At 49.2% G+C, this 24,968-nt stretch overlaps 1 protein-coding gene across 2 annotated transcripts in view; it reads right to left on the bottom strand.

Annotated features, from left to right (window-relative positions):
• HSPA12A (heat shock 70kDa protein 12A) overlaps window positions 1–24,968 on the bottom strand; it is a 194,121-nt gene that overhangs the window by 20,418 nt on the left and 148,735 nt on the right. For both annotated transcript variants that reach the window (XM_012001119.1, XM_012001118.1), the window contains 5 exons: window positions 16,619–16,704; window positions 14,900–15,027; window positions 11,397–11,583; window positions 9,087–9,191; window positions 2,984–3,100 (listed from right to left, as the gene is read on the bottom strand). In XM_012001119.1, coding sequence (XP_011856509.1) covers window positions 2,984–3,100; window positions 9,087–9,191; window positions 11,397–11,583; window positions 14,900–14,904 — 414 coding nt within the window. In that variant the 5' untranslated portion in view covers window positions 14,905–15,027; window positions 16,619–16,704. The remainder of the gene's footprint in view (window positions 1–2,983; window positions 3,101–9,086; window positions 9,192–11,396; window positions 11,584–14,899; window positions 15,028–16,618; window positions 16,705–24,968) is intronic.

The raw sequence follows: 24,968 nt of genomic DNA, 5'->3' as shown, positions 1-24,968 counted from the left end.
CCACTCTACCTCATCCTTCCAGCTCTCCTGCCTGAAGTCGGGCCCACGGGATGGGATGCACTTTGCGTAGAAGGATCGGTAGGCAGCCACCGCCTTGCAGAAGGAGACAGACGTCCACCTGATTCAATACCTTTCACATACACGGGTGCCTGGTGGGTACTCGCAGAAGCTGCTAGGCTGAGAACTATGTTCTGTGCTCGGACACTGTATTGGTCGGGGTTCTCCAGAGAAACAGAACCAGTAGGCCAGTAGGGCATACAGACACACAGACAGACAGATAAATAATTATAAGGACTTGGCTTATGCAATTATAGAGGCTGAGAAGTTCCAAGATCGGCAGCCAGCAAGCTGGAGACCCAGGAGAACCCACGGTATAGGCTGGCAGGCTTGAGACCCAGGAACAGTCAATGTTTGAGTCCAAAGGCAGGGAAAAAACAAACAAACAAACAAACAATGACCCAGCTCAAAGGCAGTCATGCAGGAGGAACTCCCTTTTACTTGGGAGGGTCAGTCTTTTGCTCCATTCGGGCCTTCAACTGATTAGATGAGGCCCACCTTCCTCAAGGAGGGCCATCCACTTTGCTCAGTTTATTGATTTAAATGTTGAATTTTATCACAGGAACACTCAGAATGATGACTGACTAAATATCTGAGCATCCTACGGCCTAGTCAAGTTGGCATATAAAATTAATCATCATCTTTCTTATTCTGTATAATAATGGGGGATGGAGAGAGAGTAGAGAGATGTTCATTTTGCTCATAGAGTTGCAAATTTCATTTCCACTTTGTCCTAAGACTCTCCAGAAGACAGGTAAAGAGACTGCAGCAATGTCTGCAAAGCAACTGTGCTTCCCAGTACACCCCTCTCCCTAACCCACAAGTATGGAAGGTGTCAGTGAACCATTTGGCTGTGAGCAACCCAAGAGCTGGACCCCTGCCTTGGTTGGGTATAGAACCCAGTGCCCACCACAGTCCTGACACAGAGATGGGTCTGTTTAGGTCTGTTAGGTCTATACACTCTAGTATAGGTCTGTTTAATGAATAAATAAATGCATGAACAAAAAACAATTGAATGATTGCTGCCATCTTTAAATCCACTCAGCGGCTGTCAATGGAACGCAAGTATCAAATCAGAACTGCAAAGGATCAAAAACGAAGCTGCAAAAACACTGTACCAAAGTCAGCCAGCCTCGAGGAAACAGCATGTCTCTGGACTTCTGAAAGCAAATTCCCCACATTCATAAACACAGCTCACATCTGTCCTCACCCAAGAGCTGCAGGCCCTTTTCTCTCCTGAGGCACCTATTTGATTCCACCAACCCCCAGGGACTTGGTGTCCCCCTTTGTGACTCCCCAGTGTAAGGGCCCCACGCCTCCTGTCCCACCTCTTGGAAGAGTCAGCCCAGGGCTCAAACTCCCCTGACAAATTTACCAGCCACTGCACCTCTCTTTTTTTTTTTCAGGCTATAAATAAGAATGACCTTTTTGTGGGTCACACATTTGTTGCTGAAGTCTTCCTGTGGGCTGGGAAAAGAGTCAAAACCATGAATCTTGAATATTCTCCCTGGGAAAAGCTCAGAACGCCGAGCAGAGCAGCGTCTCTGCAGACAGTTGTGTCCCGATGCCCCATTTCCGGGCCCTGCCAGAAGGTTGACACTATGGAGGTTGTGCTCCGTGATGCCCAGGGCTTCTGTGAATGGCTAAACTGCATTTTGTTCTTCCGTTTTAAAAGAGCTTGCCTCTCTTTGGAGCTTCCACCCTCTTCCTTCATCCCTATAAAAACAGATCTATTTTTGGCAGGTACATACACTGAGCCAGATTCTCACGCTGCACGGAGGCAGGGGAGTGCACGGGAAGCAGCCTGGGGAAGGGGAGAGAGTGCAGGGAGGGGACTCCTCGCCCTTGACTGCATGCAAGTTGAACTGCGTGCTACTTGGAGTCAAGCCTTCTGAGTGAGCGCTGAATACAATTCATGATGCTGAGGTTCCCATGGCCATTAACTATGCTGGGGCTCCGGGTTGACTCTGCGGGTCAAAAACAAAATCAGAGGTACGACTCCTGGAAAAGGTGGGCAGGATGCTTCCTGAGAGGCATGACAGTGGGGAGGGGACATCTAATGACTCTGGTGACTTGCCACACAACCCAGCCTCAGCTGAAGACTCAGAAAACTGACTCTCAACACACAGAGAGCTGACCCAGGCCCCAGGCATGGGTGTTCATACGCCCAGGGGCTTAAGTGCAACAGGAGCCAGCTCTGTCCTGTCCTGGGGACCATAACAACAGGTGAGCATGGCCCGCCATTCCTGCCTCGAAGCCAGACCCTCACGGCAGCCGCCCCCCAGTGCCCACAGGGATGGGGTGGCCACTGGCACTGAAGCATCTGTATCCCTGGCCAACAAGCGCCTGTGCCTGGTATGCCCCTTGGCCATGCCGCTGCCCTCTGCAGGGGTCTGCCATCTCCCACTCAGCCCCTGCTGAGTGAAGCGTGCAGGGAACAATCACACGTCCTTTCTTTGCTGCAGCAGACATGCAGTTTTCAGCCTCCACGCCAAGCTGCAATGCCTGATTCTCAGCCAATGGCCTTGGCTTGCTTGCTTTCTTATTCAAATATTCCTGTTTCCCAAGCCTTTCCCTTAAGATTCTCACTTCATTTCACCCACAGAGAAATGTCTCTGAGCCACAGCTTTGAAATCCTAGCCCTGGAGACTCCGCAGTAGAAACATGACCTGGAAATGTAGAAAGCCAGGAAGGAAACTGAACCCAGCTCTTGTTGTGGGACTGACCCCCATTGCTCCCCCAGGAGGAAGCTGAGGAATGGGAAGGTTCCTTGTCTCCCAGCCCCCACCCTGCCTAGGGGAGCCTCCTTGCTGCCTCCCATGGAGGCCAGTGAATGTGGGAGGTACCTGGGCGGGGCTACAGTCACTACCCTGGGCATCTTGGGTCCTTCTCCTCCGGCTTCCACCCACCCTGACCCCACCCTCACCTGGTAGGCAGCTTGTCTCATGAACTGCTTGGCCGGCTGCTTCCAGATGGCAGGCACCGTGATGACCCATCTGACATCAGAGTTCTCGAACTCCGAACCCGCCTGGTCACTTAGCTCCTGAAGCCAAGGGAAAGAAATGCAACAGGTCAAGTGGCAGCTGGTCCCTGGGGCAGCCTCCTGTAGCTTCACTGAATCCAGGCTTCCCGCCAAAGCTCTTCAGGAGCCAGTTTCAGGGCCCCCCCAAACTTATCAGCATCAGAGAGCAAAGATCTGTTTCCTGAATATTCAGCAAGCAGGGAGCTCTAGCCCCTTTCCCTCACTGAATGCGACCGTGGGCTGGAGAGAGGAGGATCAGAGGAAATCCCTTTGGCCCCTTCCTAATCATGTGACTTTGGACAAGTGACAACCTCTCGGGCCTCAGTTTCCATATCTGTGCAGTGGGGATAATGCCTAGCTCCCAAGATTGTTGAGAGGATTGATGATTTATGGAGAGCTATAGTTACTGAGTGCTTAGCGTGTATCTGCCACCTTATTAAGCACTTTGCATACCTTGTCTCTATTCATCCGGTGAAGAATCCTGTTAGAAAGGGATTCTCACTGTGCCCCTTTCCTACAAATGGGGATACTGAGACTTTGATATGCTTAGTACCTTTTTGACCACTGTACAGTTAGAAAGTAGCAGAGCCAAAATTGAGACCCAGAGTCTAGTCTATCGTACTATGTACGATAAATGAATGATAGTGTTGGTTGGTATCCTTGGGGAAGAGCTTGGTTTTTGGCTGTTGGTATTATGTTCTACAGTTGGTTGAGCCATGATAGTTCTTGCTTGTAAGCATGTTTGCAAGGATGATTTGTGGGTGTACATAAATATGTGCTATGTACAGTTAAACACTTATAGTACTATATAATATTCACATTGGCTAGCAGTAATATTCATGTTGGCTAGTAGTCTATCTTGATTCCGCGAAGGTCTGCGTTATGACATGTGGTCCCATAGCTAAACAGTGCCTGGTCCACAGTGATGCTTACCAGCTAGTGCCAGCTATCATCATTGTCATCTACCTTATGCAAGGCCAGCATTTTCAGGGGAGTTTTCCCAACAGGAAGGGAAGGCTATGAATGATATGACCTCATCAAGAACCATGCGGCCCTTCACTTTTGGTTAAGGTTAAACCACATCACTGAGACATGCTGATAAATGGGCTGAGCAGAAGCCTCAGAGGTTTCCACCTGGTTCACACAGACAAAATATGTTGCTGGAGGACTTCTTAGACTCAGTATTCCCATCTGTGCATGGAGATTATAAAACTAACCCACAGCATTACTGGCAAGATTAAATGAAAACACATGAGGAATGTCTGGCCCAAAGACCTCTGATAAATGCTAGCTCTTTCCTTCCTTTCTTTTCCCCTTGCCACATTCACCAGACAAATGTGTAATCAAACCCAAACACACACCAAGGCACTTCTGTGTCTAAATCAGCTCTGGAGACAGAAGAAAGATTAATAGACTGATAGAAAAACAAACAAAAAGAATTCCTGACAGTGTCTCATTTTTCCTATTGTTTCAAACAGTTATCTTGGGTTTGGCTCGGCCTCTCTCTCCCCGAACTAACTTCCTCTTTGATCAGTAAGTGATTTTTTTTTTTTTGCCTTTACTTTTTCTAAAAATTTGTAATAAAAATGCTTCATGGTAAAAAATATACACACCATAAAATGCATCACCTTAACCAGTTTTAAGTGCAGTTCAGTAGTGTTAAGTACATTCAGTAAACTATTTTAAAACATCTTTCCAAAAACATCTCTGCTTTGGACCAATTTTTTATCATTATATTTTGTTTCCTTGCAGGTCTGCATTGGGTTTGAAAAAGCAGGTGAGGGTATGATGTGTGTCGGGAAGATTCTAAGCATGGTGCCCATTACCAGGCGGGCGATTTTAAACTCTTTAAAAGGAAAAGGGTCCAAAATACACACGATGGGCTTCCTTGAGCTGTCTGGAGAGTTTAGAGGAGCTGTCAGTTCCCCAGCGGGTAGGGAACAGCTTGGAAGGGAAAGGCGCCAGCATTCATTAATTGACTATCTCATGTGTCAAGCACTGTCACGGGCTTTCCTTCATGACCCACTGGGCGGCTTCATTTCTGTGACTCTCGGACATCCCACTTGAGTAGATATCCTGCCTTTGCTCATTCCGGCCAAGCAAGCCATAATCCCCTCCCTCTGACTCCAGCCAGCCCCTGGCAAGGTCTAGCTCCTCCTATACATCAAACAGCTTTTTCTCCTGGAATTTATTCATGGCGTGTTCCCTGCTGGGAGGAGCTACCTTTGAAAGAAAGGTGCCAGCAGGTTCCCTGGAGCCTCTCTGGCTGAGCTGAGGAGTTCACAACCACCCACCCACACGGCCACTTGACCTTCTGGGGCCGTTCCCTCCACCTCCTCCCTCCCCTTCTGAGATGGGCTGCTCACTCCTTTCCTGCTGGCAAACTTGAAAGGCACCAACATCCTGGGCTTTCTGAGTCCTACATTTCCCCTGAGCCCCCATGGCTCCTCCTCCTAACTCAGGAGCCCCTGTGGGCTCTGTGCTCTGTGCTCCTTCGCCTGCCTCGGCACCCACAGACACATCCTCACGTGGCCTCCTGGGCCACCAAGTGCGGAGCGTGTCCCTCTGCAACCTTCGCTCTTCGGGCAGACCTGGGTCCACCTCGTTGTGCCCCTCCCCTTCTGCCCTTTTGCCGCCTGGAACAAAGGCGCTGACCCCTTCTCCAGTTCCAAGCAGGCTTCACGACGCTTGACGCTTGTCTCTGACTGTGGTCACCTTCCCGAACCAGTCCCTCCCTTCCCCCTCCCATGCCTCCTCCCCCGACCCCACAACGACCTTGCTGCCAGGCCCCTCCCTGCCCCTTGTCCCCTTACTGGTGGAATACTGTTTGCCCAGAACCCACTCCTTCCCAGCCTGTGGGCCCTCTTTCTTCTTGGTTGTCGCAGTCCTCCTCCTTGCTCCCCGAATGACCCCGTGGCTGTGTCTCAGAGCCTCCCTCTCTCCCTGCAAACAAACCTGCAGAATGAGTCGGCTGCCTCCACACCGCCCACCTCCACCCTGCAGGCTCTTGGGATTACTGGGGTCTCTCACTCTATGCTGTGCTCTGAATGTGTCCCCCAAAACTCATGTGTTGGAAATGTACTCCCAGTGCAACTGTGTTGGGTGGGTGGTGGGGCCTAATGGGAGGTGTTTATGTCTCCGGTCTCAGGGATGGATTTTTGTGCTATAAAAAGGGCTTGCGGCCGGGTGTGGTGGCTCACGCCTGTAATCCCAGCACTCTGGGTGGTCAAAGTGGGTGGATCACGAGGTCAGGAGTTCGAGACCAGCCTTGCCAACGTAGTGAAACCCCATCTCTACTAAAAATACAAAAATTAGCCAGGCATGGTGGCACCCGCCTGTAGTCCCAGCTACTTGGGAGGCTGAGGTAGGGGAATTGCTTGAACCTGGGAGGCAGAGGTTGTGGTGAGCCGAGATCACGCCACTGCACTCCAGCCTGAGCAACAGAGCAAGACTCCGTTTAAAAAAAAAAAAGGCTTGCGGGTTTCAGGAGTGTGTGAGCTCTTTCACTCTTCTGCCTTCTGCCATGTGAGGAACAATGTTCCTTCCCCACATCCACATCCCCTGGCAAGAGGATGCTGCATTCAAGGCTCCATCTTAGAAGCAGAGACTGGGCCCTCATCAGACACCAAACCCACCAGCACCTTGATCTTGCACTTCCCAGCCTCCAGACTATCAGAAATAAATTTCTGTTTTTCATAAATTCCCAGTTTGTGATATTCTGTCACAGTAGCACAAAAATAGACTAAGACACTTGATATGGTGTGGCTGTACGGTCCCCACCCAAATCTCACCTTGAATTGTAATAATCCCACATGTCAAGGGTGGGGCCAGGTGGAGATAACTGAACCATGGGGGCGGTTTCCCCCATACTGTTCTTGCGATAGTGAATAAGTCTCACGAGATCTGATGGTTTTATAAAGGGGAGTTCCCCCGCACAAGCTCTCTTGCCTGCTGCCCTATAAGACATTCCTTTGTTCTTCCTTCATCGTCCACCATGATTGTGAGGCCTCCCCAAGCATGTAGAACTGTAAGTCCATTAAACCTTTTCCTTTATAAATTACCCAATCTCAGGTATGTCTTTATTAGCAGCATGCGAACAGTCTAATACAACACTCCACTACTATCTCGGTGGCTCTGTTACTCATTCCCCCATTAGAAATCCTTTGAGGACTCCCCATTAACCAAGAAGTTCCTTGGCTTGGCATCCGCAGCTCTGCACTATCTTGTCCTGAGCTCACGGCATCCTGGCTTTATCCCGCAGCCTTAGTCTCCTTCCACCCCAACTGCTTTCTTCCCACAGCTGTTTGTCTGCTGCTTTCTTCCTTCTGAGCTGAGCCTGTGCCATTCCACCAGCTTGAAATACCCACCCTTCCAGCTGCTGCCTGTCAACCACTCCCCACCCTGCCCCGAATCCACCTCCTACAGGGAGCCTTCCATGACGCTCCCCGCTGGACAGAATCTCTGCCTCCCCCAGCACCCACAGTTACCCCCTCACCACTCTGACCCTGACCATACACTCCTGTATACTGAGTTGATTTATACACTGCCATGCTTGTATAGGATTTCACACATTAAAGGCACTCAAAAAACAGTTACTTGAATAGATGAAAGTAATACCATGTTCTCACTTCCTCTGTCTCCCTCTGACCCTATTTCTAGAATTCACTGAATTTCCTTTAGTAGTCACACAATACCAAATGCTTCTGAAGTTCCCAAATCTTTTTGGGTAAAGCTCAAAACATCAGGGCTCTTTAATCATCTGATCCCCACCTACTGGTCTCCAGGCCTGTGGGAGGAGACACGAGTGGACAGCCATATTCCACTTCAAAATTAGATGCTTCTGGCATTTCAGGCCATCATGACCACAGACCTTTGTGGGGGTGACCCAAGGGGGCTCACGCTATTAGCTTCTTCCATGGGGTCTGGGGGGACAGAGGAGGAGGGGGAGGAAGGGCGGAAACAGCAGCCACCATATACCTAGTGCCTACTATAGACCAAGCTCCAAGCGGGGTGCTGCATGCCCAGTCCCATTTGCTGTCAATCAGCCTGTGAGGTACAGTGATCCACCCCACTCTCCCGTTAGGAAAGTGGATCTTGGAAAGATTAAGTACCTTGACCAAAATGGTACAGCTGCTAAGTATGTTTCCTGCCTTTCTTTTTGTTTTACTGAGATATAATTTCCATACCACAAAATTGCCAGTTTTACAGTGTGTAATTCAGTGGGCTTTAGTGTATTCACAAGGTTGTACAACCAACCCCATTACCTAATTTCATCACCCCCCAAAGAAACTCATATCCTTCGGCAGTCGCTCCTATTCCCACTCCCCGCAGCCCCTGACAGACAAAGCCTCTGCTTTCTGTTTCTGGGAAGGTGCCCGTTCTGGACATTTCATCCAAATGGAATCACACGGTATGTGGCTGTCTGTATCTGGCTTCTTTCACTTCACATGGCGTTTTCAAGGTTTCTCCATGTGGTAGGATATAGCAGTAGCTCAGGCCTTGCTCTGGCTGAATAACATTCATTGCAAGATAGATCACATTTTGTCTCTCCAGTCATCAGCGGAGGGGCATGTGGAGTTTTTCCGATTTTCGTCGTTGTGAATAATGCTGCTGTGCACATTCATGTATACGTGTGTTTGTGTGGACTGCTTCCACTTTTCGTAGTTATGAATCATGTTGCTATGTACATTCATGTACGTGTGTGTGTGAACATCTGCTTTCATTTCTCTTAGGTATCTACCCAGGAGTGGAGCTGCTGGGTCCTACGGTAACTCTGCGCTTTACTTTTTCAGGAATTGCCAAACTGTTTTCCAAAGAGGCCACACCATTTTACATTCCCACCAGCAGTGTGTGAGGGTTCATCCTGCTGTGTTGACTCCAAAGCCCACGCTCTCCCTCCAGGCTGTGCCTCCTACCCTGGCCAGCAGGTGCAGCAGCCCAAGACATGCAGCCGGCATGGGTGCCACCGCATAGCACACAGCTGGCTGGCCTCAACTATCGGTCCTACCTTCAGCGCCTGCTCCTTAAAGTACTGCAGGGCATAAGCAAAGATTTCAAGGGCTTTGACTTTCTTGCCATTTGCTGCCGTCAGGTCTGTATCCATGGTGAGGTCCTGGTAGGAGGAAGAGGAACAATAGTAAGAAGAGGACAAAGGAGAAACATGTCTTCTGGCTTTAGGGACTGCTCCAAGGGGACCTAGAGGATGCTGGTGAGCCACGTTTGTGTTCCCCCATGCTTAAAGAGGCAGACTAGGAGGGCGCATCCCCCAAAATGGGGGCTGGCAGCTGTGTCTCCTTACTGTGTTGGGGACAGCTCTGGCTGTCCCCTCCAGGCCCTGCCTTCACTGCTCCCTCCTCTCCCTCTCTCTCCTGGATCCTCTGGGAGCAGAGGTTTCAGGGGCAACAGTAGAAGTCAGGAAGAGAGAATAGGCAGCAGGTGCCACTCCCCATGCAATTTCCATACTATTTCCACATTCGAACACACACGGTCACACTCAGGATCCCCCTCCGATGGAGGCCTAATCGTACCAACCCACTGCCATCCATGATGCTAAACAGACGAAGCTTTCATTCCCCATTATGCTGCCAACCAAGTCACCAAAATAGAAGAGCTTCTATTTTAAGGCTTGCCCTGTCTAATCCGCCAGGAGCTCAGCATCACTGCCTTCCTTTCTCCACCAAAAGTGAAAGCAGCTGCTGAGTGTGGTCCTAGAGAGAGGATGCTCTGCAGAGCCCAGATGCTGGTGGATGGAGGTCATTAAAAAATGATGAGAAAAGTCCCTGTGGGGTAGGGATGGGCAGGGAGTGAGAGCAAAAATCAGGAGGAAGCCCCCAGGTCTCCTGAACCAACAAGCTTATTACTGCCAGGAAAAAAAAAAAAATCACTGGGGCCTCCAGATTGATCCAGGCTGGGTAATTATGCTTTGCCTTGGGAGTGAAAACGGGCATTGAGTTACTAAGCCAGCCACGTGGAGCCCGTCTGTGGCATCCTGACCTAGCTGCACTTGCTCTCTCCTCCCAGGCGGCTGCTTTCTGCTCCTGGTGCCCAGCAAACATACCCTAGCTTCGGGGCAGCAGCTCCCAGGCTTGGAAAGGTGGCGAAACGCCAGGAAGCCATGGCTCTGAATTGAAAAAAATCCCTGTGCTTCCTTCCACCTGCCATCCTGATACTCAGCATCGAATCCCATTAGGCGAAACAGGCACAGTTCATTTCTAGCAGAACTCGGTCTGCACCACAGAAAGACAACCACGCCGATGAGCACAGAGCCTTGAAAGGCAGGGTGCTGGCTGCTGAATTTACCACTTATGTTTGCTTTGTCATCTGCAAGTGCTCAGCAGACAAATGAAAGCAATTTGAATAGGAGCTTGTACTTGACTAGAACTTAATCTGCACCAGGCACGGCTCTAAGAGCTTTACGTATTTTGATTCCTTTAATCCCTGCAATATCCCCATCAGGAAGCCACTGCCATTGTCTCCATTAGACAGAGAAGATAAAACAAGGCAGGGAGAAGTTAAGTAACTTGGATTACATTTCTCAAAGGTACCAGTGGCCAGATTTAAACCCAGGCCATCTGGCCCTAGAGTCTATGATCTTAAACATTATCATCATCCTGCCTTTCTCAGCACTGAAAGTGAAGGAAACTTTATGGAATAAAATGCTTAACTCAAAAAAGTTCCGTCCTATCCCTATCCTTTTCTACGAAGCTTCGGGGTGGCAGGGGGTGGGGTGCCTATTTGATGTAGGTGTCTTACGGAACACTGGCTTGCTGGGAGCGGAGGCCACCACTCTGGGAGTTGGACCTCCCATTATTGGGCACTTTGATGTCCCGAGCTCCCCTCCCCACATAGAGAACTGGATGTACCAGTTGCTCCTGGTTGTTACATCCAAACTGGTTAGTTAAGAGCTACTGCCGTGAGCTCCCCACGTGTCCCTAGCCCCCAAGTGGATCCTTCATGATATGCGGATCCTTCAATAATCTAGAAACTAAAGGGGGAGCTCCTGGCATGGCAGGAGGCCCCCAGCACCCCACTCCTCTGGTATAACCAGGGTCTACTCTGATAGGTCCATTTCTAAGACAAATGAGTTGTTAAATATTCAGAATGTCTCCCCGCCCACATGCACACTGGAAAGTATCGCATATTCCACAACAGCACTGTGTGCTCCAGGTTGTGTCTAAAATCAAGGTAAATGGACACTGAGTTCTGCTTGGGAGAGACTGGAGGGCCCCCTGGGTTGCATCCCTTCCCCACCCCAAGGCTGGAGGAGCCTGGGCGCTCCATTGCGGGAGACCTGGGGCCAGGGCAGAGGCTCGCTCACCCCAGTGGTGTGCAGTTTCATCTTGAACTTCTCCAGGTACAGCCACTGCTTGGCCTCATTGGGATCCAGGTCGTGGTAAAAGTCCCTGGCGGCATACCCGAAGCTGTGGAACTTCCTCTCGGGAGTCAGCAAGATGGTGGTTGGCGTCTTCTGATTGGACACACCAGGATCACCTCCCTCCCATCGCCTGCCACCAACGGAAGCAGAAGTTATGGGGCCTTCTTTCAAAATCCCAGTTCCGGCAGCACAGATATGAACAACTACTGTATGCATGAGTGTCAGTGATGGGGGTGCCCAGACGCACTCTGGTTCAGCTGGATGCGCAGCTACTAGAGACACAACTTCAGTTAAAAAGGAGATGAACTGGGCAAGTGCAAAGTTCTTGCTCAGTAACAAGCTCTGCCTTAATCTTTCACTCCATGTTTACTGAGCGTCTACTCTAAGCATCTACCTGTGTACCAGGTGCTGGCATGAAACTTTTATGTTTGTGTCTTCAAATAATTCACAATTTGCTAGGCACTGTGTTTTCAATTTGCATATACTGCTAGCTTGAATCCTCTTTGAAACAGGGTAGGTATAAACAAATGCATAATTACCTGCCTTATGAAATGCAAATAAGGGGCCCAAGGTGCCAGCTGGTGGGGCAGAGGAAAGAATCCAGGATTGGGGGGAGAACTGAAGAAGAGACAGACAACTGGATCTCAAAGGAGGGAAGGATGCTCCAGGCTGCTCAGAGGTGGGCCAGCCAGGGCATTCGTGGGGAACGTGAAGTGATTGCGTTGGTTGGAGAGAGTGTGTGGGTGGGAAGAGTGACTGTGAAAATGGGAAGCGTGAGAAACACGATTGGTAAAGCAGCTGGAATCAGGCTGAGGAGAACCCTGGGGACTTAGACATTTACTCTGTGAACAATGGGAAGCCACTAAAGCTCTTAGAGCAGGGGCATGACAGAATCAGAGCTGCTGTTCATAAGGGCAAACTGGGCTAAATGGAGGGGAAGGGAAACCAGGAGGCTCAGACCTATCCTGGAGCGGAGGTGAAAGAACCATAGAAACAGAGATCTCAGCACTCTGGGGAACTGAGGTGGGAGATCACATGAGCTATGATCATATCACTGCACTCCAGCCTGGGCAATATAGCAAGACCCCATTTCTAAAAAGAAATGAGAGAGAGAGAGAGAGAGAGGTTGCAGTGAGAGCAAGGGAAGGGTGAAGGGGAAGACAGGAAACTCAATGCATTTGCTCACCTTTCGGGCCACTGCAGAGAGGCCAGGGCCACCAAGAGGCCAAGCTGTTCCCTGCCCAACCAGGTCCTGGCTCCTGGCCTGCCGCTGGACACATGACCCCATGCACAGCCCGTGCACCCTCAGGTGGAGATGCAGTGCAGGAGGGAAAATGAGCCACTCTCCTCCCCCACTGGAGGGGTGGCCACGCTCCCAGCTGAGCCCGGACCTGCTCCCGACCCCACGTCATTAAGCATCAGTAGGACCATGTCAGTCCAGATGGAGCTCTGGCCTCCACTGAAATTTGCCACTCAAATGGGTCTGGAATCATCCCTGACCAATTTCCTTGTCAAGCTCCGTCAGGATGCTGCTCCTACCCGAGGAGCCAAAGTCCCCGAGGTGACCGCACTGAGACACAGGGATGGTCCCGATGCCAGGAAGCTGCTCCACACACTGCCCTTCACAAATGGAATTGTCACTAATATTAACAGTGGCATTGTCAGCAGAGAATGACCCCATGAGCTTTTTCCCTTCAAATTTGTATTCCTTCATTCCTACTTAGTACAAAAAAAAAGTTAACTTTCTCACTTATAACATGTCGTATTAGCATGATTATGCTAATATGATTGAAATAAAATTCAGGGAGACCCAACCAACCTCCCTCCAAAATCTCTCCCATGACTAAGGTATCACCCCTAGAGGCCCTGAACTATGGTGGTGCTTCGTTAAGTACCACTCCCCAAGCAAGTTCAAAGTTATTTCCATTCCTTCTTTTCTGTTTTCACTGCATGACTATTCTGTGGAAATAACATTTCTTAGAACAACTACATAGAAGCTGATAAAAACTGATTCTAGCCTTTAATGGCGTATTCTTCTCCACTGGGATTTTTCATCTTGGGGGTCAGTGGCGGCAGCACAGACCCTCACAGCATCTATCTGGCTAAATGGAGATTCCTGGTGACAACTGAACATCAAGGGCGATGCTGTCATCAGAGTTGGCTATAGAACCAGCTTTTCATCATTTCCTGATGACATGACACCCAAGAGTCTCTGTACCCTCTTAGGACAACAGCTTCAGCCTGAGCCACATCTGGTTTTCAAGAGGAAGGATGAGACTTAAACCAAGATTGGGGTGGGAGTCACTTTTATTATGAGTTGTGCTTTCCACACCCCTTTATAAAAATTCCTAAAATACAAACAGCTGGGTGTGGTGGTATGCACCTGTAGTCCCAGCCACTTGGGAGGCCAAGGCAGGAGGATCGCTTGAGCCCAGGAGTTTGAGGCTGCAGAGAGCCATGATCACACCACGGTGTTCCAGCCTGGGCAAAAGAGCAAGAACCTGTCTCTTAAAAAAAAATAGTAACAACAACAACAAAACTAAAAAATCTTAATCTAGGAGCAATACTAAATTCCACAATTACTCAGTTGAAGGAACTGCAAGCCAATTACAATGTATCTTCAGAGTCATCCCTTGGAATTGAAAAATTGGGGTGATAAATCCTGGGCTTTCAAAGATTTGAGGGGTTGCGCCCTGCAAGAAGATTTGAGGGGTTGCACCCTGCAAGAAGGTCATGGGTCAAGTCTGGGATCCCTGGGGGCCTGCAGGTTGCTGGGTGTGTGGGGAAGGGAAAGGGGCATCCCGGCACAGAGTGCATCCCAGGAGACCCAGGGCAACTTTGCCTATGGGGCCATTTGGCTGATATTTGCCTCATGCTGCTTTCTCTCCAGCAGGTGCTTTCTGCCTCTGGCTACCAACACCCCAACACTTCTCTTCACTTGAAACGACCAGCACCTTACCTGTTTTCATTTTACTACACGTTAAGCACTTAATAGACAATCTCATTTCATTTGCCCACATGCCTTGTAAGGGAGGTATTGTCAGGATCCCCATTTCACAGATGAGGAAACTGGGGTTTACCAGGTTCAGCAATTGCCTAAAGTCACACAGTAAGTGGCCAAGCTGGCACCTGGATCCCTCCATCACAGACACCACAGGTCTGTGCCTTTCACCCAGGTCACAAGCTGAATTCATCCGGGCCAGGCTTCAAACATACTGCCCAGGCCCCTCCCCAGACCAACTAAATCAGAATCAAACCAACGTCTTTTCAAACCAGAGCCCAGAGATCAGAAATGACTTGTCCCAAGCGGCATGGTGAGCTTGAGCCGAGCTGGAACAGAATCCAGGGCCCTCTTTCTAAGTGCCAATCACTGACTCATTGCCTGGAGTCTCCACAGGTGCAGTGGCTGGCACCAGCCACGTGGCCCTCCCACCCACAGCACTCACCTCATCACATGGATGCATTCCGGCTCCTTGGTGAAGCTGTAGGCATAGCCACTGGATGTGGTCCCAAAGTCGATGGCCACCACCACAAGAAATGCCTGCTGTTCTGAGACGTTGGAGTCAGTGTCGTTCTGCAGATATACAGTGAGGCATGGGGGGTGTGGAGGGGTGGGCCTGGCTTTCAGGAAGACACCCCTGGGGAGTTTCACCTTGCCTAGCTGTGAACCCCCTGCAGACAGAAGGACATTCAATATTCCAGCTCAAGTCTACCACCTGGAGAGCCCTGGGGAGAGGCAGCCCACCCTGGGCCCCCGTCTGAGTGGCTCGGGGAGAAGTGGGGGCACCCCTGAGACGAGGGCCAGGCTGACTGGACAAAGCCTGCAGCTTGCCCACTCCTCTCTATCGACCGTGCATGCACACGGCTGATTACAGAAATTCTATCAACAGGGCTGCTTTTCCCGTAGTTCCTGAGCAGATACAATCTTCTTCCAAGCCCCGCTGCCTTCCGCAAGACCCTGTGCAGACCTCTGGCCACTGCCAGGAGCATTTCGCTAGCTGTGTCCTCCGTACACCCAGGTGACTGCTCTATCTGTGCTGGCATTTCGTGCATGTGAGCAGGGCTGGGCATCCCAGGACCATGCCCGATCCCACCAGGCCAGCCACATGCCCTACTGTGGCTGCCAGGGCCCAGGGCCTCGCCTTATCTAAGTCATCTTGGTCAGGCCATTTCAGGTTTCCAAGCTTTTCTCTCTCTTTTTTTTTTTTAAGCAGTTTACACTTTTTTTTTTTTTTAACTCCCACAGAACTCCAAATTATACCACCAACAAATGTTGGAGGGGAGGGGTAAGGATGCCACCCGCCTGGGCTCTCCTCACACTGCTCCCCTCCCCCACAGCCCTGAAGCTCTTACAGGACAATTTCAGGGTGCAAAGCTTGAAAACCACAGAACCTGGTCCTAGGGAACCAATCCTCCCAGTTGGCCCAGGGCTGAAGGAGTTCCCAGGGTGCAGGACTTGCAGTGTAAAGGCCAGACAGTTCCAGGCAATCAGGACAGGCTGGCACCCCTACCTAGCGGTGACTCCGCAGTTCTCCTCGGGTCGTCTTTGTGCACCTGCACAGCTCACGCAAAGCTGCCCTGTCTTCCGGGCACTCACTCGGGTTGGCTGCCTGTGCATCTATGTGCACACCCCTCTTAACAGCTGCCCCCTAACATCCACCTTTCCTCATACAGGGCAGGGTGGGAGCAACGGCCCCCCTCAATGCATATGAAGCCCTGCTCAGGGCTTCTCTACCGGACAAGCTGTTGCAGAAGCGATTATACTGCCAGGGGCTTTTGGACACTGCAGACAACCGCAGTCAACAGAGCCCATATATTTCACCGATTCACTAGCCAGAGTCAGCGGCTTCCTTTCAAGAGGACGCCTCACAGGCTCTGACCCTGAATCTTTAAAGGGCTGCTCCCATCTCACCTACTTCTGTGACCCACCCGGGCCCCTGCTCCAGAAGCACTAGCCACAGCACAGAAAGCCTTCCCAGGCCCGGAGTTGGGGAATGGGCTTGGCAGGGCTCCTGTGGCCAGGACCAGGTCAATTTAATCTCTAACCAGTGAATGTGAGAGGCTGTCCAGCAGCCTGAACTGTGAGATCAGACCCAGAATGCAAAGGAAGTCAGTATGCACATGCATGCATGCACGTGTGCACACACACACACACAATTTCTTACCACAATATGGGAGGGGGACAGAGGCGTTATTCCTGTGTCCCCAAGACTCCGGGCTGGAGATGAATATGCAGATGTGGGAGCCGTTTCTGAAAGGAAAAACAGAATCGCCTCCTTATAAGTTGCATGGGCTGACCCAGGGGGAAGAAATGAGGGCTGCATGGCCTTACTCCTCCAGGTACTGCAGCCTCTGCAAAGCCAGCTCATGAAATGGGCAAGGCCCAGTCCCAGCCAGAAAGGCAGGATCATCCGTTCCAGCACCCCCTTGCATTTGGTATTTAGAACTTGACCAAATGAGATGTTCCTTTCCTCCCAGTCGCCACCAGGCCTCTCACTCTGTGCCACTCAACCCAGCTTAGTTGGAGATGCTGGTCAGTGCCCGAAAGCCCCAGCTCCTGGCTGTGTTGTCTGTGGGGCCAGAGGCTAGGCTCCATGATGGACTCACAGGACCTGTAGCCACCTGAAATTATGTCAAATTTTTGTGTGCATTTTCTTGGAAGAGCATCTACAGCCCTCGGGTTCCCAAAGGGGTGAGGGGTACCTCCCTCCCAAGGAAGAGCAACCCCTATCCTAGGAACGTTGGATGTGATGAAGCTTCAGAAAGAGCGTCCTTGCCTAGCAGATGCGCCAGCTCCTCCCTCCCTCCCCCTGCCAGGGCATGTGAATTCATCTCTCTTCAGTGATACCGGGACCTTTTTCAATCATAAAAACCACAGCAAAAAGGCAGACAGATCAGCATTTCTAGCCCCTGCAGATGGGACGCAATAGCCACGAGGTCAAATAGGCGAAGGGCCAGCAGCTATGCAGCAGGAACACCATTTTGTCTGTCCCCTGCACTCACCATCATTCAGGCCTAGCATTTTTCTGAAGTCTTCCCAGAGGCCAGTGGTTCTGCCCCAGGAATGGGCCCCCCTGGGAGAAAACACACTCTCCCTGGCCAGCATTGGAACGCGCTGCTGTGCCCTCCCTGCCTGCTGCCTAGGGCTGGCAGCGCACAGAGAAGCTGAGTGAGGATTGTGTGCTCCCACCGCAGAGACGAAGGCCGGGCACTGGGCACCCGCAGTGACCCAGCACCACCCTCGGTGCTCTGCACATCCTGCTCCATTTAGTACATACGTCCTGAAACCTGCTAGGAAGAAATGGGTAATTTTCCAAGGCAATACTTGTGGTCAAGGAAACCAGAAGGTTTGAGGTGCCTGAGAAGAGCCTGTCTGCTTCTAGGGGAGCAGGTGGAATGGTTCCATCTGCCTCTTCTGCTAAATCACTTTGGGTTAATCCCAGGCTCTTGCTGATTTCTTTTTCTACTTGATGAGAACTCAGGCAGCATCATTACAGTGGGTACCAGACAGGCTGTAGGAACGAAATGAATCATGCAAGAGGGAATGTGAAGCCTCAAATCTGCACAGCCACCTCCCACTCTCTGCAAGCTCACAGCCTCTCTCCTCCTGATGAGGCTCAATTCCTATCTTGGGGAGAGAGAGGCACAGTCCAGTAATTACAGAGGCAAAATCCAACTTGCTGGGTAAAGGACTTGAATAGACATTTCTCCAAAGAAAATACACAAAAGATACATCAACAAGTATATGAAAAGATGTTCAACATCATTAGTCTATAGAGAAATGCAAATCAAAACCAGTGAGATATGGCTTCACACTGACTAAGATGGCTATAGTTTTTTAAGAAAGGAAAATAACAAGTGTGTCAAGGATGTGAAGAAATTGGAATCCTTGTGCATTGCTATTGGGAATGTAAAACGGGACAACTGCTGTGGGAAAGAGTCTGGCAGTTCCTCAAAAAGTCAAGTACAGAATTACCATATGACCAGCAATTCCATTCCTAGGTATCTACCCAAAAAACTGAAAACAGGGACTCAAGGAGGTACTTTTATGCAAATGTTCATGCAGTATTATTCACAATAACAGAAAGGTGGAAACACTTCAAGTGTCCAACAACAGATAAAGGGACAGGCTGGGTGCAGTGGCTCACGCCTCCCAGCACTTTGGGAGGGCAAGGTGGGCAGATCACTTGAGGTCAGGAGCTCAAGACCAGCCTGGCCAACATGGTGAAACTCCATCTCTATTTAAAAATACAAAAATTAGCCAGGCGTGGTGGCATGTGCCTATAGTCCCAGCTACTCGGAAGGCTGAGACAGGAGAATCACTTGAACCCAGAAGGCAGAGGTTGCAGTGAGCTGAGACTGTGCCACTGTACTCCAACCTAGTGACACAGCAAGACTCCATCTCAAAAAAAAAAAAAAAAAAAAGATGAAGGGATAAACAAAATGTGGTATATCCATACAATGGAATAGTATTTCATTGTAAAAAGGAAGGACATTCTTATACATGCTACAACATGCATGAACCTAGAAAATACGCTAAGTAAAACACATGGATGCAAAAGGACAAATATTGTATCATTCCACTCATAGGAAATCTCCAGAATAGGCAAATTCATAGAGACAGAAAGTAGATTAGAGGTGACCAGGGGGTGGGAGGGAGGGAGAAATGGAGAGTTCTTGCTTAATGAGTACAGAATTTCTCTTTGGGGTAATAAAAAGTTTTGGAAATAGTGGTGATGGTTGCACAACATTGTGAATATAATTCATGCCACTGAATGGTACACTTAAAATGGCTTAAATGGCAAATTTTATATTATACATACTTTTTAAAAAAACTTTATTGAAAAGTTTAAATCAACTTGCTCATCTGGGAAGGGAAGCTATCTCTGATTTCTATTAGCATCCACGACTAACAGAATTGCTATTAGCCGTGGGCGCTAATTGCTCTTGAAAAGAGAATGGAGAAGTCAGCTACGTTTCTAGACCAGCCTGCTGAACTCCACCATCTTTGCTAATCTCCTAGCACAAGGGAACCCCTTCCATGAATGCAGGGGGATCTCTGCCTCCCCACTAGGGGTTCCAGCCAGATGGTCCTTCCACCTGTTGCTGAGAGGTCCTTCCTGCCCACAGCCCTTGGGCAGCCTGCAGAGAAATGCCATCAGCACCAAGAGCCACCCTCTCCACCTGCTACCTGGAAGGCCTGCGGCCGTGTGTCCACATTTGCACAGACGGTCCTGAAAGAAACCAAATGTCTAATTGCCCAGAAAATCTGGTGTTGGCAATTAGCAAACAAGCTATTATCTGCAGACAAACCATCCACCCCGCTGCTGCTTGGTTCTAATTATCCCATCACTCAGCCCTTCTCAGAGCCCTGGTCTTCTCACTGATTTGCAAAACAGCCAAGGTTGGGCCACACATGGAACACATTGGGTCCCCAGGGGACTCTAGGATACTTTGAGGCCAAAAGGCAAAGATTTTTTGGTTCTCCTGTACCTCCCCCCAACCCCCACGGCAACTGGGCCAGTATTAAACAAATCATTTGACTTGCTGATCACCCAGCCAGGCCTAGAGGCAGCTGAACTTCATGAACTTTTTCCATCAGAAGTTAAAATTCAGCTACACTGTGCAATGATTGAAAACTGATCTGCACAGAAGGTATGGAGGAGTAACCCACATCTGTATGTCTGTGTATTCCAAATCAAAGATAATTCACCAGCGAATGTCCATCAGCACAGCCCAGAAATACACACAGCCAGTAGAGACACGCTGCTATTTCTCTACTTCACTACTTAGGATGTCAAAGTGGTGCTCAAAACTTCTCAGGGGAAAAACAATGGAAAAGCCTGTCTTACCCCCTGAGGAGAATGGGGAGTTTAATTCTGATGTGTCCCAACAAGGCTTGAGATCTTTCATTCAGTAGGTAAATGATTAGAAATAAAATACAAAGGGTCGACAGAATATTATCTATTAATCTATGCATATCAGACAGATAAAAGCTAACGGACAACAGGAGAGAACTGATGTATGTAATGCCCTATACATACCAAGGGTAGGCTGTGTGTCCTGGCTATCAATTACACAGAGGCCATTATCCACAGTAAGGAATCCCAAATGCCATTAAGCGTGGCCCTGCCTTCACGGCTTCTATAAAGCTAATACAACAACATCTCCCTTGGGACCACTCTCACCCAGGGAATAGTCCAGTTCGGTCCCCACGGGTTGACTCGGACACACTAGGAACAGAAGAGAAAGGCTAAGTCAACACCTCGACACAAACAGAGTTTCTTAGAGTCGAGGCTTAGAAGAAAGAAAGGAAGCTGAAGAAAAGAAAATCCAGACCCTTCTGTGGAGGTAGAGAAGGAAGACTGCTAAAAGACAAGTTAAAGAAAAACGCTCTATCAAGAAATGTGATCAAGGGCAGAGCTAAAGGAGCTAGGAGTTTTAAGAAATACCTACTGCACTGTTCCAAGTAGATTAAATAAAGGCCTACTCAAAGCATCTTCCACTTCGAGCACTAAGTTACTCTGAAATCCCATAATACAGAAAGATTCGATGTTTTCACATCAAGGAATCAGAGAAATACTGACTTTTTTTTTTTTTTTTTTGACGGAGTCTCGCTGTGTTGCCCAGGCTGGAGTGCAGGAAGGCGATCTCAGCTCACTGCAAGCTCCGCCTCCCAGGTTCCACTATTCCCCTGCCTCAGCCTCCTGAGTAGCTGGGACTACAGGCACCTGCCAACACAGCCGGCTAATTTTATTTATTTATTTGTTTGTTTGTTTGTTTATTTAATTTTTAGTAGAGATGGGGTTTCACCATGTTAGCCAGGATGGTCTCGATCTCCTGACCTTGTGATCCGCCCACCTTGGCCTCCCAAAGTGCTGGGATTACAGGCGTGAGCCACCATGCCCGGCTATCACTGACCCTTTCAGGAGTGCAAACTACCAGCCACAAAACCATAGTTAAGCGAAGGGGGAAGAGATCTTTCTGGGGAACAGGCCTTTCTGGAAAACAAACAGAAGAGCTTTCTGGGGAACAAACAAAAATTAATTATCATGTCTCCTTTGCTATTAGTTATGTATTAGATAATTTAACATCACTTCAGTCTTGTAGAGCTAGTGTGCAGATGATCTTTTTTAACTTTAGTGAACATAAAACTAAGGTGATGAGGGTGGTTATAGATTCACTCATAAACCTGGAACATGCCACCCCAACACATTAAACAATTTTTGCCAAAAAGAGGGATATATAAAGAAATGAAAATATTTTTGCAGCAATGTAGAGGAAAAATAAACAAAAGTATCAAATCCTGGCCAAAAAGTCTCCTGCCCCAGGATTTCTTACAACCCTAAACCAGGCAATTGAGGAGGAACTAGTTTAGCTTGTTAGGTTAATCCTCATCGCTGGTCTTAATGGCATAAGGATTAAAATGCAGGCTTCATCTGGGTTCCCGCTGTAAAATGCAACACATATAAAATTCAGACACATTTTTATGTGCTCCCAGCTCTAATGGCTTTAATCAAAGCAGATGTTCTTAAAATAAAAAATAGTCTTGATAAGAGAACCTCAAAGAGAGCCATAATTCATGAACGTGCTTGCTGTTCTCCTCTGCCAAAGACATTAGTCAGCAAATGGCCGTGAGCAGAATCGTAGACTCTCTGAGATACATAAGATCAATTCTGCTCCATAAATACAACATGTTTAAAGATGAAGACAGAACCATAGGACTGACTTTATTCTACAAGGTTCCAGGCTCCAAGGAAATGTGACAGGTGGTCTCAACAATAGTGACATGCTAGTTTCTCCAAACAGTCCTCCTTGTTAGCTTTCGGATTTATGTATCCATCAAATAAATGCCCAATTTCAAAAGGAGTTTTAAGGTGTGGTACTTATGATTTTAAAAAATACAACATATATATATGTATTTTTTCATTTCTTTTTCCCTGCTGGCTGTCAGATGACAGGCCTTTGCTGACGATTGCCTAAAATCAGGCTATTTGAAAAAGAGCTCTCTCTCATTCTCTCCTTATATGCCTGCCTGCAGTGTCATCTTTGAACACTGATCAGCTCAAGGTCATATGTAGGTTACTGGCAAATATCTTTTCAGAAGGAAAATAAAAAATCTTTTATTACCCTATAACAGGCTTCATGGCTAGCTGAACTAATGCATTATTACCGTAAACTGAACTTCCATTTCAGTAAATAATTTATGGGCTGTTTTTAATCACCATGGTGGATGTCCGGAGTAAATGGAAATTTTATTGGCATGAACCAGGAGACCCTCTCACTACAAAGAACTCTGAGTGTAAAATAACCACTTTGCAAATGCTAAATAATAATTATGGGAATGAGCATTTACCATGGCAGAGACCACAGCATCAAGCCCAGGCCAAGTTGGGGGCAGCACCAGGCCCATCCTGACACGAGGTAGCATCTTCTTGTTACCCCACCTACCTCCCTGAATAATCCAAGAGATGAGATGCCCCAGGGAGAGCGAGCTGGGGCAGCTGAGTTTCCCAAGACAGGAAAAGCCCCGACTCTCTGCAATCCCAGACTGCCAGTGGGGGGGATCACAGTCTCCCTCGTAACTGCAGGTTCCTGCACTGGTTCCTGGGCCTCCAATTGTGTCTCTACACATCGAGGCAACGGCTGGGAGAGGTGAAGACACACTTGCTTGACCAACAGTTTTACTGCTAATTTTCATGAACTATACTCCGCAACCTCACAGCCCTGCCCTCCAGCATCCAGCATTTGGAGAGGCTCTACCAGATCACCCTACACATGGCACTAAGATGTTTCTGTCCTCCGGGCTTCTCTCCCACGGACTCTGCTTGTTGGGGCAGGGCCAAGTCTTACTTCATCTCTAATTCCTTAGCTCCTGGCATGTCACAGGCACTCAATGTTGGATGGATGGATGGATGGACGGGTAGACGGGTGGGTGGATGGGTGGATGGATGGACGGGTGGGTGAGTGGATGGATTTTTTATGTGTGCCCAAAAGTGGACTCAGTGACTATCCACAGACTACGAGGGCCAGTGAGTTCTTTCCCAACTGAGGCATCAACTCTCTTGAGTTGGGATATTAGTAACACACATGCCATGCTGAGTGACCTCCAACAATGTGGGATCAGCTCTCAAACCACCCAGGTCTGCCTCTCTCCTCAGATACCCCTTCTGACAGTAAAACCACCACCGCTCCCAAATGGGAGAGTCCCTAGACTTCCTCCCTTCTCATTCTACCCCCAAGCCCTGTCGTTCCTTCTAATTAGCATCTCTTGCATTCACTCTCTCCTCTGCTGAGTCACCACTACAGCCTTGGTCCAGATCCTCCTGAACTTTCAGTCTCCCTGTCCTGGGCCTGCCCCCTCCCCCAGCCACACTCACCCTGCAGTCAAAGCCATCTGGTCAAAATCGAGGTCTGCTCACCTAACTCAACCTTATCAGGGTCTTCCCCCGATGCCCTCCCCTCATGGGATAAAGTCCAGCACACTACTGACCCCAGGCTCTTCAAAGTCCACCCCACCTCCCTCTGCAGTCTCTTCTCTCTCTACTGCCCCACATCCCTGGCCATACCAAACCTATCCACAGGCCTTCGAATATCTGTGCTTGATTCAGCCTCTGGACACTGCACATGCTGTTCCCCTGCCTAGCGTGCATCCTGCTTCTACAGCAGGCAAATTCTGCATTACCCTTCAAGGACCTCTACTTCTACAAGTCAGCCCCCTCTTTTGAGAGAGAAGAGCCTTCTCAGCTCCCCTGGTGCAGATGAGAGAGGAACTTGTACATCAGTTCCTGGTGATCAACTGGAAAACCCAGATCGGGAAAACTCGACTAGGAGACAGGTTTGTCCTAGAGACAATCACAAGGAAAATATACAGGAGGCCGGGCGTGGTGGCTCAAGCCTGTAATCCCAGCACTTTGGGAGGCCGAGACGGGCGGATCACGAGGTCAGGAGATCGAGACCATCCTGGCTAACACGGTGAAACCCCGTCTCTATTAAGAAATACAAAAAACTAGCCGGGCGAGGTGGCCGGCGCCTGTAGTCCCAGCTACTCGGGAGGCTGAGGCCAGAGAATGGCGTGAACCCGGGAGGCGGAGCTTGCAGTGAGCTGAGATCCGGCCACTGCACTCCAGCCTGGGCGACAGAGCAAGACTCCATCTCAAAAAAAAAAAAAAAACAAACAAAAAAAAAGAAAATATACAGGAAAGGAGGGCAAAACTATGGACCAGAGGGTCTCAGCTCTGCTGAGCATCGGAACCCCCCGAGGGCTTGTTAAAACACAGATTAATGGTCTCACCCCCAGAGTTTCTCATCCAGTAGGTGTGAGGCTGGCTGACAATTTGCATTGATAATGAGTTCCCAGGCTATCCTGACTGCCCCAGAGACCAACCGCGACAGCTTAGAAGAGACTTAAAACACACACCAACTCCAGAAAATGCAATGGATGGACCTTTAGTGGATCCGAAATCAAACAGTCAAAAAATGTTACATTTGTGAGCCAATTAGAAATGTAAACAC

This window comes from Mandrillus leucophaeus, unplaced genomic scaffold (assembly GCF_000951045.1).
Source record: "Mandrillus leucophaeus isolate KB7577 unplaced genomic scaffold, Mleu.le_1.0 Scaffold65, whole genome shotgun sequence".
NCBI lineage: Eukaryota > Metazoa > Chordata > Mammalia > Primates > Cercopithecidae > Mandrillus > Mandrillus leucophaeus.
The sequence above is the reverse complement of the archived record's forward strand: the minus strand, read 5'-3'. Positions and strand labels throughout refer to the sequence as shown.